Here is a 16371-nt window from a genome sequence, read left to right as displayed (position 1 = left end):
AATACTTGATAAATACCGGGAATATGACATTACTGTACATGTATTGTTTCTAATAATTCCTCAATGCTTTTAAAATGCCATGGATTTGAAGTATCATATCTTTAAGTATCTTTAAATAAATCGTAGAATTCGATATCAGGTATACAAAATCCCGAGAAAAGTTTTAAACGAAAATTCCCTATGCAAAAGGCAGAGTCAAAAGCCCAAACACATCAAACGAATAGATAACAAATGAATTATCCAAAGATACTAGAGGGGGACCGATTTACCATTTTTGTTTATTCATTTTTTTGTGAATGAAAAAAAAAAATATTTTTGCACGAAAGATAGCTATAAAGTTATTTTTATTGTTTTCTCAAAAAATAAATTGTTCGTATGTAGCAATTTATATTTAGAATCTTATCAACTTCACATTTAGTGGAGTGATGTTGAGTAATCTATTGTTTGTTTCCGTTAATAGGGATAGCATGATATTTTGATAAAAGGTGACAAGATAATTTTATGGTATAACATTATCAAATGACGATTTTCTCATTGTTGTTACGGTGTTAATCTGAAAGATGAATGCGCTACGTGTTGGATATATTGTAGTTTTAGTTTGTACTATCGTGAGTGCATCGCCTATATCGGATAATTCTATGCAGAAGGTAGATCCAGATGCCTATAGAAACGTTGTAAGTATTCAATCATTGTATGATATAATTTTTGTATACTTATATTTGAAAACATATGTGTTTCTTAGTACAGAAAGTAAATAAAGGCAACAGTTCCGACTTTCAAATGTCAAAATTCTATTCAGAGAAAATAAATTCGGATTACAAACTAAACATCCGCTTCCATAAAAAGTGATTTCGGATGTCGGATAAAGTACTCGTAAACCATGTTAGACTTAATGAAATATGTATAAATTAAAAAAATGTTGCCATAAAATCAAGAATTTTGAGGGAAAACAACTCTCATATTATGAAAAACTTAATTTAATAAAGTAATTCTGAGCAAATGTTTTACTCGGCATCGAAAGAGATATACGGTTTTGATAAATAATCATCCCTTTTACCCTCTTCTTGTTATTACTTCCATTTTCTTTGATTTTAGTCACAGTTAATAACAAGCAAGGGATATCCTTTCGAAGAGCACCCCGTGGTGACAGAAGATGGTTATATACTTGGTTTACACAGAATTCCTCCAAAGCACAGCTCAGGTGTCGTAGTAACTTTTCTCAATTTTTTTTTCTGAAACATTTTTTGAAATGCTCGCTATGAGTAGGTCAATAAGAAAAAATGGTTTTATGATTGGAGGCATTTACACAAAGACAATGTCTAATTTAAATATTTTATATTAAGAAAAACTTTGATTTTAGATGATTGCAAATATGTGAGTCAATATAGTTTAGCTATGTATTCCAGGGAATAATGGCAGCAACCCTGTCGTTTTGCTTCAACATGGTCTTCTGTGTTGTTCTGCTTCCTGGGTGGACAATCTTGCAAGTCAGAGCCTTGGTTTTATGTTGGCTGACCGAGGCATTGATGTTTGGATGGGAAACAGTCGAGGGAACACATACTCAAAACGACATAAAACATTAAAACCTACAGATGAAAAATTCTGGGATTTTACGTAAGATAAAATTCCTTTATGTTGTATATTACTACTGTGCGTTTTTTCCCGAAAGTAGAGTCAAATCAGTCCTGAGGACATTATGTTTTCTGGTCTGTTCGTCCGTTCGTCCGTCCGTCTGTCCGTCCGTCCGTCTGTCCGTCCGTCCGTCCGTTCGTCCGTCCGTCTGTCCGTCCGTCTGTCCGTCCGTCCGTCTGTCCCGCTTCAGGTTAAAGTGTTTGGTCGAGGTAGTTTTTGATAAAATGGAAGTTCAATCAACTTGAAACTTAGTAAACATGTTCCCTATGATATGATCTTTCTAATTTTAATGCAAAATTAGAGATGTTATCCCATTTTCACGGTCCACTGCACATAAAAAAATGATAGTGCGGATAGGGCATTCGTGTACTTGGAACACATTCTTGTTTTATATAGATTTAGGTCCCTTTGTATCACTTTGCGGGTCACGCGTTTCAGTTTTTTAACATTTTTGGAGACACAATTTTGGTTTAAACTCTTTTGATTAAAGTTTATCCAGATAAGTGCTAAGAAATAATAAGTTTATACATTGAATGTCATTTTCTTCATTTGGTATCTTTTTTTTTTAATCAATTGAAGTCGCAATGTAAAAAAATCCGTTTCTCCGCCTATAGCTACATACATTGTCTCTCTGAAGTCATAATTTCCATGCTAAATGCGTATTCGTATCATAAGTTAAGGAAAACAACACTTTCTTACTATCAATAGCCTGAATGTTGGAATGATGCTTTTATGTTTTTAAAGTCATACTTTCGTTCAAAAGTAGAAATTTTGAAATTGACAAAAAATATATTTCAAGATTTAAAATATCAAATGTCAAATTTATGATTTTAGATGTGAAATTTATAGACTTTTGATATTTTAAAATATCATCGTGAAAAAGTGACTTGCTTATTCTTATTTCGCTTAGTCTTAAATCTCTTCTGTTTTATAAAAGAGAGTATTTCAAACAAAATTTGAACGCTTGAAGGGGAACTATTGGTCTTCTAACAATGGTGTCTTTAACCACCATAGAAGTCACAATGGCAAAACCATCTGATGAAATCAATACTGCTAGAAGGTGTCGAATACCTTTTAAATCTATCAATTTTGTAGTTGGGACGAAATGGCAAAATTCGACCTGCCTGCCACAGTAGATTACATAATAAACTCAACCAACAGCAGTCAGATATATTATGCCGGTCATTCCCAAGGCACAATGATTGTATTCGCCGAATTAGGACGAAATCCAACACTAGCTGCCAAAATTAAACATTTCTTTGCTCTAGCACCTGTGGCTACTCTTGGCAACGTCGGAGGACCTTTTAAGGCAGTTGCTCCGTTTGCAAAATATCTTGATGTAAGTTTATTATCAAGTTTGAAATTAATGTGCTGTGATACATAATGTAAAACAGTGTATGTTGTGTCTCTTGATATTCTATATATGCATGTCATACATTTTTGTTAATATGAATTGTATAATTAGTTTCATATTTTATTATATATATATGAGAAAGAGTTATGACAAATCCCCCTGCACTTTTTTTACCCATAGTATTATAATCAAAAGACACCAAGGAATGATAAGTGTATAGAACGTAGGTGATTCCGGGACCTTTCTGGTAGTTAAATCCTTGCTCAAAATGTGATTATACCCGACATATGTGTTTGTTTAGATTATGAATGTTTTTTCTTGTTAGTTGATATGGAGAGAAAAACCTGAAATTTTGTCTTAATCAATCACACAATTGAAGTATTGGGTTTTCTTTACGGTGAAGTAGATGGGAAAATATTCAAGGTGTTTAGAACCCTTAAATTGTTGATACTGTGAATTTTAGTAACAATCAAATTCGTTTTAAAATGTCCCTGTTAAAGAATTAATTCGGGGGATATTGGAACTTGTTCCAAAATAAAAACAGGTATATTTGTTAAACATAATCTTCAGGCAATTTTCTTACTACATAACGAAATTTTGCAATGAAATACCATAAAATGAATAACCCATTGTGTTAAATCAAATATCAACAAAAATACACAATTCCATGGTAAATTCAAAACACGGAACTTTTTAAAAGTGGAGAGAAAGATACCAGAGGGACAGTCAAACTCATATATCGAAAATAACCTGACAACGTCATGGCTAAAAATGAAAAAAGACAAACAGACAAACCGACAAATAATAGTACGCATGACACAACATAGAAAACTAAAGACTAAGCAACACGAACCCCACCAAAACTGGGGTGATCTCGGGTGCTCTCATTAAACCTAACGAATTCAAACAAGTGTATAAACCAACAGAACGAATGGAAAAACAACAAGCATATTCCTGAATTGGTACCAAAATAAGCTTCAATGGTTTGCCTCTTGTTTTGTTTCAGGCTTATTTTTTGTCTTTTCATTTGTCCGTCATTGTCCGTTTTTACAAATACATCGAAATTGCTTTATAGAATCACCATCATGAAAACAGTTTCAATATTATAGAGTGCTAATTATGTATGACAAGTTGTGAGTTGCATTGTTCTAAACTGTTTTAGATATTTTTCAATCTATTCGGGAAAGGAGAATTTTTACCAACATCTGACTTCATTCGTTTACTTGGACGTGATTTCTGTGGAAATAACCTAGGAAGTATTGTTTGTGAAAATGTTCTTTTCTTTATTGCTGGCTATGATACAAAAGAGATGAATCGGGTAAGTCAAAATAGAAAATTACCACGGAAGATGTCGCCAACTTTAAAGATGTGAATAGAAATAAGGGGAAACAGATTGAGATACTTTAAAAGTGAAATAAGAAAAATACCGAACTCCAAAGATAATTCAAAATGGAAAATATCTTATCAAATGGCAAAATAAAAGACTCAAACACAGCAAACAAATGATAAACAACTGCCATATCCCTCACTTGGTACATGTATTCCCTTTATAAAGCCAAATAAAAGAACACTATAACAAGTAATTAAATAATCATGATTTTACGGAATGGAAAAAATATTATCAACAACACAACTTCTAGGTTATCTACGTGCATAAATAAACGTATTGGTAATGCCACTACAGCCAGATTATTTAACAAAAATGCACGTGGATATCCACAAATTTTCCCGTGCAATGCCAAAAAATGACTAACCTGTTTTAGATTAACTTCTCAAAATACTATAAGGTCAACAGTGAACGGGAGAACCTTTTCGCTCTCCTTTTCCTGTGATATTACCTGAAAAACTCAAAACCTAATATATGTGGTAACTTGAACCCAACCTAAGTGTGGTATTCAATATGTGGGACAGACGGGACGAGAGTATTTCAGAAGAAATCAAGAACATCTCTACCGCTTTCGTAGACCCAAAAAATTCAAAAGTTTAGTATATCAGCATTTAGATAAGCATAATCATAATCTGAAATATATAAAATTCCAACCGCTCGAAACCGTTCAAAAACAACCAGGAGAATCGCACAAGCAATTTGAAAAATCACGCGAAGTTCGCGAATTGTTTTGGATAAAAAGACTTCAAACAGCTTATCCTCTCGGTCTAAATGATAAAATATTAGGGCAGGGGAACATATCTAAAACTCATATCGATGTCATTAATATTGTTGATAAACGACTTAGAAATAATAGGTCTCATGGTAAACGCAAGAACCGTAATCAACGTATCAAACATCGTATAAATTATACACTTGCTGATCTGTTATCTATAATAAAGAATAATGGCAGACATCAAGTATTATGCAAACTGGGTCAGATACCTATAAGTAAATTATATGCTATTTTTCTGGAATGTGATAAAATTTCTTTTTTTAGCCCATTTTATGAATACACCCGTATTATTACAGCCTTTTGTCATTACAGGCTTTTTCCTATTATTGATAAACCTGAAAATCATAAACGACATTTTCTCAAATTAAAATATATAAATAGAGGTATTGATTTTATTAATTTGTCTAGCATATTCAATGACTCTTCTGTCTATAGCTTAATACCTCCATATTTTGATAATATAGAACAACCCATTATTTCGTATTCTTATAAAAAAACCGAGCAGAAATTTGATTTTCAATTATACGTCAATGATCGTCAATTACAACAGACGTCAATATAGAAAATAATGTTCCTTCCACTTGAGATTGCGAAACATCTAGTTTTAAATATGTTCCCTATGGTCATGTTATCACAGGAGACCTCAACATCGTCGATGACCGTGAAGTCATAACTTTTCTAAAGAAAGGACCGAAATACCGTCCTCCATCTACAATAGATTGGAAACAGTGTCGTCAGGTCATTAAAGACGCTCTGTCTGCCTATTGTAAAAATTGGTGCAAACGTTAAAAATCCGATAAAAAATCTTTAGACAGTTATTTGAATAAATTATGAATACGGTTGATATTCGAATATCTCATTTAGAAAACAATTCTGAAATTAATAATAGGAACCATGATATACCCATTTCTAGAATAAAAATCAAACTCAAGGTACTCGCAGAGCGGTTTGTGTTCGTACCGGCAGACAAGGCAGCAAATAATGTAGTGGTGGTGTGGCGCATATACTACACGAAAGTTCTTCAAAACGAAATTATCAATTCCTCTACATTCAGGTCAGTGCGCACCACAGAGAGTCAAATCGTTAACAAGCATACCACTGCCACTGCCCAGCTTAAAGCATCTTCCGAACATTTGAAAGTCCCTACCATGTACTGGTTACCGAAATTACACAAAAAAACATTTAAATTCCGTTTCATCTCCGCTTCCAGTAAGTGCTCTACTACTAATCTATCAGTGCTTCTAACCACCTTCCTTACTACTATCAAAGAACTGTTATTAACTTTTGTAATAAAGCTTATGAAAATAATGGTATTAATTATTTTTGGAGTGTTAAAAATTCTTTAGAGGTTTTAGATAAAATACATGCTTTCAATGGTCCTTACAATTCTGTTGACAGTTATGATTTTTCTACTCTGTACACTACACTTCCACACAATCTTATAAAGAAAAAGTTTTTGTATTTGATAAAATGGTCTTTCGAAAAATCTCATTGTAATTTTATTTGTTGTAACTCGTTTAAGGCCTTTTTCTGTAACGAAAAAGGAAAGTATGCTAGATACACTTACTGGAAATGTGAGGATATGATTGAAGCTTTAAACGTTCTGCTTGATAACATTTATGTACGTTTCGGCGATAAAGTGTATCGTCAGGTAGTAGGTATTCCTATGGGCACCAACTGTGCCCCTTTAATAGCAGATTTATTTCTATATTGCTATGAATCTCAGTTTATGACCAAACTCAGTAAAGACCCATCATTGTTACATTTGGTTGATACATTCAAAAATACCTACCGTTATCTGGATGATATTTTTTCGTTGAATAATCCAGAGTTCTCTAAATATACTTCAGAAATTTACCCAAACGAACTTACTTTAACTAAATCTAACATAAACAGCAGCAGTTGTCCTTTTCTAGATTTAGACATTTCAATTTCAAACGGGAAACTTCACACTAAAATTTACGACAAAAGAGACGATTTTTCATTTCCTATTGTTAATTTTCCTTTTTTAGACGGCGATGTGCCTTTGGCTCCATCATACGGTGTTTATATATCGCAACTCGTTCGGTTTGCCCGTGTGTGTTCTGATGTCATAGATTTTAACGAACGTAATCAATGCATCACTGGTAAATTGTTGTGTCAGGGATTTCGATACCATAAATTACTTAAAACTTTTACTAAATTCTTTCATAGATACAAAGATTTGATTAGTAAATTTGGCTATACCTGTAGAAAGCTTATTAAAAATGGTATTTCACATCCTAAATTTTATGGTAATATTGTACTTAAAGCGAGGAAATCAGTATGTGATCCTTGTAAACTCATCGAACCTTTAAACAAACTTATAAGTAAGGGTTATCGTACCAATATTGTAATAAGATCTCTGAATATAGTTCACATTGGCACTAATATTGATATTGTCATTAGCAAATTAAAACATAACTAAATTTCATTATCTTTTGAGGCGAGATGTATAGAGACACAGACACGTTAACTTTTATTTCTATAGAAGTCGCTCTTCACTATACTACTACCTGTCTATACATTTATTTTTGGCATTGCACAAGTCATGTCTTCTTTGACTATTAATGACGTTAAAATACTAAATCCCTGTGATGTGTTTTAGTCGATTTTAATCTCTGATGCATGATTTTTTATTATTAATTGGTTTTGGCTTTTAACTAGCTGTCAGTAACTGCGAGTACTCTCAAATCGTATTTTCTTGTTAATTCGACCTGTTGATACTGTTTATAATGCTTTTTTGTTATCTTTTATTTATATGGATCTTGTCTGTACACCAGCTTTGATTATTTGTAATATCTTCAATTTTTCACTTATTCTTACAACATTTGTATAAACTTCAAGATTATAAAAAAACCGTTTTTTTTCTAAAGTGAACATTGATTGGTTAAATATTTCTCAGTCATGTCCTGTGTTTGAATTTGTTTGTTAGCTTTTTGGTCATGAATGTTTGTCTCTAATATTTAATTAACTGTGCATTTGTATTCAGATATCGCAGATCAAATTTATTCGTTCATTGTTTAATCATAGGTTTTTTGATTGAGTTAACAGGGCCGTAACTAGCGTCTTTTAAAAGTGAGGCAAAATATATTCGCCGAGCGTAGCGAGGCAAAAAATTTCGGCGAGGGGTCTGGGGGCCGCTCAAGGCCCCCAGAAGCTCTGAGAAAAAGAAAGCAAAATCGTGCATTCTGAGCGTTTCCCGGACTCTTTCTTACATTGAAACGCAATTATCTTTTAGCTATTTTTTTCGACAAATTCTGGTCTCAAAGCAAATATGTAGATGGATTGTAATTTAAAACTTTTAGGTTTTAGGGACAACATCAAAAGGCCGATATATAGGATAAAGCAAACATCGTTATTCTTATAATCATTAATACCGAAGCTGTCTGTTCTTGTTTTGTGTTTAGACTTTGGTGATTTTTCTTTGACTGGATTTATATATATTGACAGTGCAGTATTATACTTTTAAGTACTAGTACTGCTTAAGTCGATACAAGGGACAATCTTGACTTTGTGTAATGGTATTAATGATTCTTGCATTGTTGAAGACCCTCCAGTGACTATTAAGATGAAGAACAGGAATGAAAACCCTGACCATTGATAATTTGTATTTTTTCTATGCATTGACTTTGTGTGCGATTAGGTTTCGTGCACGTTTACTCCATATTCCTTTATTTTCTGCACTGTGATTTTCTGTTACAGGGTCTGAACATGACTTAATGCAAGTTTAACCCTTCAATGCAGGGACAGTCTATACCTAGTATAGAAAGTCCCTGTTCAATGTAAAAGATCATATGGCAAAACATTGTTGTTGTTTTTAAATGATTTGATACCGGCAGATTGGTGGTCTTACTTTAGTTAAAACCATGTCAGCTATCTAGTTTTATCTATAAAAAAGAGCCAGTTTAGTATTCTTTGATATTAAGTTCAATTCTCCTTGAAGAAACGAATATTTTTTCTGTGTCCAGTAGCATCTTATCTTAAAACATTTCTCGCACAATGTCTGAACATCGGTGGACATGCAACATTGCCAAACCACACATTTACAAATGAAAATCAACACTTAGACAATAGTCATAAACTAGGACAATAAATTAACAAAAGACAAATCCGGGTACAAATATTAAAGGACATCAACACTAAAAACTAAAAGTAAAATAGAAACAAGGATCACGAAAAACATGCAGGGATGAAGAAAGCTTGCTTCTTGCAAGACACTTGCCGTGAAAACAAATTAATAGGAAGACAAGCTTTTGATTCATTTTTTTTTTTTTTTGAAATTTCCAACATGAGGCATTTGCCTCATTTGCCTCCATGTAGTTACGGCCCTGGTTAAGTCTGCCAATTGATATGTTATCGTATGTTTTTCTTTGTTGTGATGTTATGCTATTGTTTCAGAAAAAGGGAGAAGGTTTGGATCCATTAAAACGTTTAATCCCGCTGCAAATGTTTGCACCTGTCCTAAGTCAGGAATCTGATGTACAGTAGTTGTCATTTGTTTATGTAATATATACGTGTTTCTCGTTTCTCGTTTTGTTTATATAGATTAGACCGTTGGTTTTCCCGTTTGAATGGTTTTACACTAGTAATTTTGGGGCCCTTTATAGCTTGTTGTTCGGTGTGAGCCAAGGCTCCATGTTGAAGGCCGTACTTTAACCTATAATGGTTTACTTTTTAAATTGTTATTTGTATGGAGAGTTGTCTCATTGGCACTCACACCACATCTTCCTATATCTAAGAAAGATGATAAACAACGGCAGTACCTAGAATCTACTTCAAAACCATTATGTATTAATTTAGTAGTTGATACGGCATATTTTATTTCATCAACATGGTCTCCGTATCTTCCGACGAACGTTTTTTTTAGAAAAATGAAGAGACGTTGTTTGATATTACCCTTGTTCATCAACTTTCTGCACAGACATTTGTGACATTTTATAAAGTCTGAGTAGCCGCTGCAAGCTTTGTTGGAAAATGTATATCCCATATGCAGGTGAAGTTAGTATATTGATACTAAGGTGGGGAAATTGATAATTTCAAAATTAAAATCGAGTCGTTTGTCTTAGATTCCGGTACCGGGATGTATATATGACAACCTATAGTCAAATTAGAGTTAAAAGTCTTAAAATGAAGTGGAGAGAGCCATATCTACTGTTTCTTTAATTTCTAGTTCTGAAGAATACATTAATTAGAAACCAATCAGAAATGTTTGGATATTTAGTTGAAAGAACACCATCAATAATTCTGGATATAAAATACAATATGAACTAACATGTTTTATTCAAAACAATTCTGATATATGTATAACATTTTTTAAGGATCGAACGTGTTGATATTTGGGTTTAGAAATTTCACATTAAAAATAATAAGTATTAACTGCATGCAGGAATTGAGAACACCAAACCAACATATACTCATGAGTAAAATTCCCATAATTTCAATATGAATATACAGTTTGTAATATCTAAAAATCTAGCAATTAATTTTGTTTACAGACAAGGATTCCAGTATATGTCGAAGAACATCCAGCAGGAACATCGGTGAAAAATATTCTTCACTATGGCCAGGTATACTTTCTTCATTAGGTTCACGTTAATCCTCTTAACTAAGTTCTGATTAACCTTTGTTACTATTCTCAGGTATTACAATTTCACTAAGCACAGGGAAACATATTTACTATACTGAGGTATACCTTATCTTAACTTTGCTCAGATGAGTGTTCTTCACTAAACTCAGAATAATGTTCACTGTGCTAAGTTTCATCTCCTGCACTCTGCAGAGGTAAATCTCTAGTCAATACTTAATCAATATAATGATCAGGTCCTGCTTCTTTATTCAACCTTTTTCACTATTCGCAGGTAAACCTTCCTTATTATATTCAAGCCACTCTTATTCACTATGCTTAGATAAACCTTTTTTCACTATTCTTATAAAATTGAGAAAGGAAATGGTGAATATGTCAAAGCGACAACCACCCGACCATAGAGCAAACAACAGCCGAAGGCAACCAATGGGTCTTCAATGTAGCGAGGATTCCCGCACCCGTAGGTGTCCTTCAGCTGGCCCCTAAAATATGCATAATAGTACAGTGATAATGGACGTCATACTAAACTCCGAATTATGTCAACCTTCCTTATTATACTCAAGTAAGTCTTATTCATTGTGCTTAGATCAACCTTTTTTTTCACTATTCTTACGTCAACCTTCCTTATTATACTCAAGTAACTCTTATTCACTATGCTTAGATAAACCTTTTTATTCGTCGCAGGTAAACCTTCCTTATTATACTACAGTAATTCTTATTCAATATGCAACTTAGTACTTTTTACTTTGTCCAATTAACCTTCTTCGCTGATCATGCGTAGTCGATTACTGTGTCACTCGTCTGTCAACACTGTCCAATTAACCTACTTCACTGATCATGCGTAGTCGATTATTGTGTCACTCGTCTGTCAACACTGTCCAATTAACCTTCTTCACTGATCATGCGTAGTCGATTACTGTGTCACTCGTCTGTCAACACTGTCCAATTAACCTTCTTCACTGATCATGCGTAGTCGATTACTGTGTCACTCGTCTGTCAACACTGTCCAATTAACCTTCTTCACTGATCATGCGTAGTCGATTACTGTGTCACTCGTCTGTCAACACTAAGTTTTCCTATCGAAGGTCGGTGGTTCTCTCAACAAGTAACCTGTCAAGCATTATGCTTAGGTAAATATCTACCTCCCAATACTCAAATGTATTTTTCATTCAGAAATAATGTCAATGAAATGTATGATATGTAAGAATTTCTTTCAAAAGTGCTATCATATCAGTTCAAGTATGGTATATTTTCGATTAATTTTAGCCCAATGAAGTGGTTTGATATCAAGGTGTGTGGATGATAAATCTTGGGACTATAAGTCCACTACCTGTGGTACAAGTTCAGTGGAAGAATGCATGATATTTTCAGGGAAAATAAGTCAATGAAAAAATAATATAAGGAAGGATTAATATCAAAACAAGTCTTTAAAAGAAACAAAACCAAAGGAGCTGGGAACCTAGTGTTAAGGGGAAAAGGTTTTAAGCATTTAGCAGGTGACAACTGCGTAAAAGGTGCTTATTATTTAATAATCGTTTAAAAGCAGAGAATAATTAGCCGGTAAAACCAGATTGGACTTGCATTCCGCTATTCTCGTTGTTTCGATCTTATTATTATGAGCTGGTTTAATCCAAAAAAGTGTTTAATGTTCCATGATTAAAAAGAATGCTATTTGATTAGTGAATCAGCTTATTGTTAACTCTTTTTTCTAGAGTGTGTTGAGTGGAAAGTTTCAGATGTTTGATTACGGTTCTTCCAAGGCCAATATGGAACACTACAATCAGGTAAGACAGTTTATGTATATGTTATTGTATAAAAGGAAAACAACACGTGATAAATTGTATGCATCCAAATCGCTTAAGTAAGAACGCAAGCAAGAAGCCAAATATGTACATCCAAATCGCTTAAGTAAGAACGTAGGCAAGAAGACAAATATGTACATCCAAATCGCTTAAGTAAGAACGCAAGCAAGAAGCCAAATATGTACATCCAAATCGCTTAAGTAAGAACGCAAGCAAGAAACCAAATATGTACATCCAAATCGCTTAAGTAAGAACGCAAGCAAGAAGCCAAATATGTACATCCAAATCGCTTAAGTAAGAACGCAAGCAAGAAGCCAAATATGTACATCCAAATCGCTTAAGTAAGAACGCAAGCAAGAAGCCAAATATGTACATCCAAATCGCTTAAGTAAGAACGCAAGCAAGAAACCAAATATGTACATCCAAATCGCTTAAGCAAGAACGCAAGCAAGAAGCCAAATATTTAAAGCCAAGGGTGTATAAATAAAAATCATGGAGACCTTTATGTCCGAAAGGGGCATAAAAATAAAAACCAAATATATCTAATGTCTCAAAAGCGCAATAACTGTTTGATGTCATATACAAAAATCTAAGCGACATTTTGCGAAACCACAAAACAGGGTACGTAACAACTTTGGCGGAAGATGACAAAAAATAATCCGAACAAATATAATAGATCTTTCAACAGAATAGTGGAAAGACCTAATTAAGGAATACATGATCTGAAAAAAAAATTATATAAACATAATTGAAACTGTAAAGAAAGGTGTCAAAAGAATATATAAAAATCTTAAAGATGATAATCAATGGGAAGTCATTGGTAAAATAACATGCAAGAGGTTTTTGTATATTTTTATCCAATCAGGAATGTATAATTTTACCCAAAGATGAGAATGGTTTTTTTTTTAGCTTGTAAACTTTCATGATGTAAGACTTCTTTCAAGATTTATCTTGATTTTCGAGTCTTTTAGCTGAAAAATAGCATCATAATATACGGTAGCTGCCTATTTTAATCGACAACAGGTTATTCAAATTTACTAGTTGTTAAATCCACCCATATACGTTTGTGTATTTGATGGTTAGGTTAGAATCGACAAGCAGAATTTTAAAGCATAACGTATGTTCCAATTTTTATTTCTAATTCCAGACCACAGCTCCGTTATATGATGCCAGTTTGATGAAGAACAATGTATCCTTATACACGGGTGGACATGATATCCTGGCTGACCCCAAAGACGTGAAAGATCTGATAAAAAAGCTTCCGAATATTTACCGTCATACAGATATCACGATCTACGAGCATCTTGACTTTATCTGGGCCATAGAAGCTAATAGACAATGCTATGATGATATTATTATGACAATTTTATCACAGAACAATCATTAAATGTACACATGAATGTCTCTGCGTTTTATGTTAGTTCGCAATTGCGCATACCCGATGGTTGAATCAGAAAAAAAATATAGGGTACAATTAACTTATAGTGTTTGATTCCTAAGGTATAAGGTATAAGGTTTTTTTCATGTTTCTGAATCCTATTTATTTCATGTATCAGAACTGTATACTATATATATATATAGATAATTCGTCTAAACATCAGCCCAAAAAATATTAGATCTGTAAATTTGCAAATATTTTGCTCTTCCCTCACCAGGATTCGAACTCATGCAACAAAGATATCGTTGAACCAAATCGCCCTGCACTATGCCGGACGCGCTAGACCACCTAGGCTCTACAAAAATAAAGCTTTCGATGGCCGAGTGTTACCTTTCCTCGTCAGTTTCAATCTAGCGTCGTATCCCAGTACATGATAAATAAGCCGGCATGAAGATGTTATTGTTACAGATCAGCTGAATTATCTATTGCAACGGATCCTACAAATTAATGTATGGTGCAAGACACAAGATATGGGTATGCAGGTTTGCATTGTCTATATCATGCCTTCTTCGTGCATCATGTCTTTTTCTTGTATATAATCTATTTTATATCCTAACCCCGCTGGTTTGACGGTCTGTATCCTGCCTTGTTCGTGTATCATGTCTTTTTCTTGTATATAATTTATTTTATATCCTTACCCTGTTGGTTTGCGTTGTCTGTAGGATAGAGTTTGAGAAAGAGTTAAACATGTGTCTTGTATTCCATCATCTTCAATAGGGTAAGAGAAAGAATTAAAATGTGTCTGGAATTCCAACATCTTCCATAGAGTATGAGAAAGAGTTAAAAATATGTCTGGAATTCCAGCTTCTTCCATAGGGTATGAGAAAGAATTAAAAACTTCTCTGGAATTCCAGCATCCTCCATGCATAGAGTTGATAAAAAGTAAAAAATGTGTCTGGAATTCCAGCATCTTTCATATGGTATGAGATAGAGTTAAAAATTTGTGTGGAATTCCAGCATCTTCCATAAGGTTCGTAGAGTTAAAAATTTGTGTGGAATTCCAACATCTTCCGTAGGATTCCAGAAAGCGTCGAATATTGTGTCTGGAATTCCAGAAACTTCGACATTGTATGACAAAGAATTTTAAGATTTGTCCTGAATTCCAGGTTCTTCCATAGGGTATGAGAAAGAGTTAGAAATTTGTGTGGAATTCAAGTATCTTTCATAAGGTAAGAAAAAGAGTTAAAAATTTGTCTGGAATTTCAGCGTCTTCCATAGGGTATGACAAACAACTTAAAATTTGTCTGGAATTACAGCATCTTCAATAGGGTATGAGAAAAAAATCAAAATTTGTCTGGAATTACAGCAACTTCTATAGGGTATGAGAAAGAATTCAAAAAGTGTCTGGAATTCCAGCATCTTCCTTCAGTATGAGAAAGAATTAAAAATGTGTCTGGTATTCCAGCATTCCCATAGTGTATGAGAAGAATACAAAAATTGTTAGGAATTCCAGCATCTCTCATAAGGTAAGAAAAAGAGTAAAAAACTTGTCTGGAATTTAAGCGTCTTCCATAGGTCATGACAAATGAATAAAATTTTGTTAGGAATTACAGCATCTTCAATAGGGTATGAGAAAGATTTAAAAAAAGTGTCTGAAATTCCAGCATCTTTCACAGGGCACGAGAAAGAATTGAACATTTGTCTGAAATTCAGCATCTTCCATAGGGTATGAGAAAGATTTTTAAAAATATGTATAGTTTGAAGCCTTACTATACAATGTTGCATATCTTTAACATTATTTTTCACCCAGCATTACTTTTGGCCAGAGACGATTCAGGACTTGGAAATTTTGTAGAAAACAACTCAACTAATCGTTATTTAACGAATATTATGACTAATATCGGCACAAAAATAAATACCGTATACAAAGAAATAAAAGGCATTGGCAGTTTGGAGTAAGAATCAATGAGCATGGATAAGAAATGTACATTCTCAGTGCTTCATCTGACTAGACCCAGCGAAAAGCTTTTAATACTGATCAGTATTATATCTAAGGATTCATCAACTTGGCCTTATGGGAAAATTGATAAGGAATTGAACTTAACAACTTTAAATTGAATGATTTCTGCGGTCGACAAATAATTTTACTTTGATATGAATAATATTGTGACATTTGATTCTGTTTTTAAGATATTCGTTAACTCTATAAATCTTAACGACTTAAAATTTAAAAATGTGCTGTTATGAAATTAAGAAGTTATTTGAAACATGTAGGTTTCTACTTCAAAAGTTATCCAAGATGGTTTGACTTTTTCATTATGCCCCTTTCTGTCGTATAGCTCCTCCAATATTCACATGAAGCTTTCGCTTTCAAATATTTAATATGAACGTTCATGGTGAAGGTTAATACAAGAAGGTGGATTGGACGCAACACCTCC

At 33.4% G+C, this 16371-nt stretch overlaps 1 protein-coding gene across 1 annotated transcript; it reads left to right on the top strand.

Moving 5' to 3' along the window:
• Positions 1 to 455: 455 nt before the first annotated feature.
• LOC143046254 (gastric triacylglycerol lipase-like) lies at positions 456 to 13955 on the top strand. The gene is made up of 8 exons (XM_076219316.1): positions 456 to 674; positions 1096 to 1201; positions 1407 to 1614; positions 2728 to 2971; positions 4149 to 4304; positions 10665 to 10736; positions 12466 to 12537; positions 13703 to 13955. Exons 1-8 carry the CDS (start codon positions 561 to 563, stop codon positions 13940 to 13942), a joined length of 1212 nt encoding a protein of 403 aa, XP_076075431.1. The 5' UTR covers positions 456 to 560; the 3' UTR covers positions 13943 to 13955.
• The last annotated feature ends 2416 nt before the right edge of the window (positions 13956 to 16371 follow it).

This window comes from Mytilus galloprovincialis, chromosome 9 (genome assembly GCF_965363235.1).
Source record: "Mytilus galloprovincialis chromosome 9, xbMytGall1.hap1.1, whole genome shotgun sequence".
NCBI classification, from domain to species: Eukaryota; Metazoa; Mollusca; class Bivalvia; order Mytilida; family Mytilidae; genus Mytilus; species Mytilus galloprovincialis.
The sequence above is the reverse complement of the archived record's forward strand: the minus strand, read 5'-3'. Positions and strand labels throughout refer to the sequence as shown.

Bases quoted from the DNA above. Each gene is read 5' to 3' on its own strand.
- LOC143046254 (XM_076219316.1), top strand. From the start codon at position 561: ATGAATGCGCTACGTGTTGGATATATTGTAGTTTTAGTTTGTACTATC. The intron at 675-1,095 runs GTAAGTATTCAA...CTTTGATTTTAG, and splicing joins CAGATGCCTATAGAAACGTT to TCACAGTTAATAACAAGCAA. The intron at 1,615-2,727 runs GTAAGATAAAAT...TCAATTTTGTAG, and splicing joins GAAAAATTCTGGGATTTTAC to TTGGGACGAAATGGCAAAAT.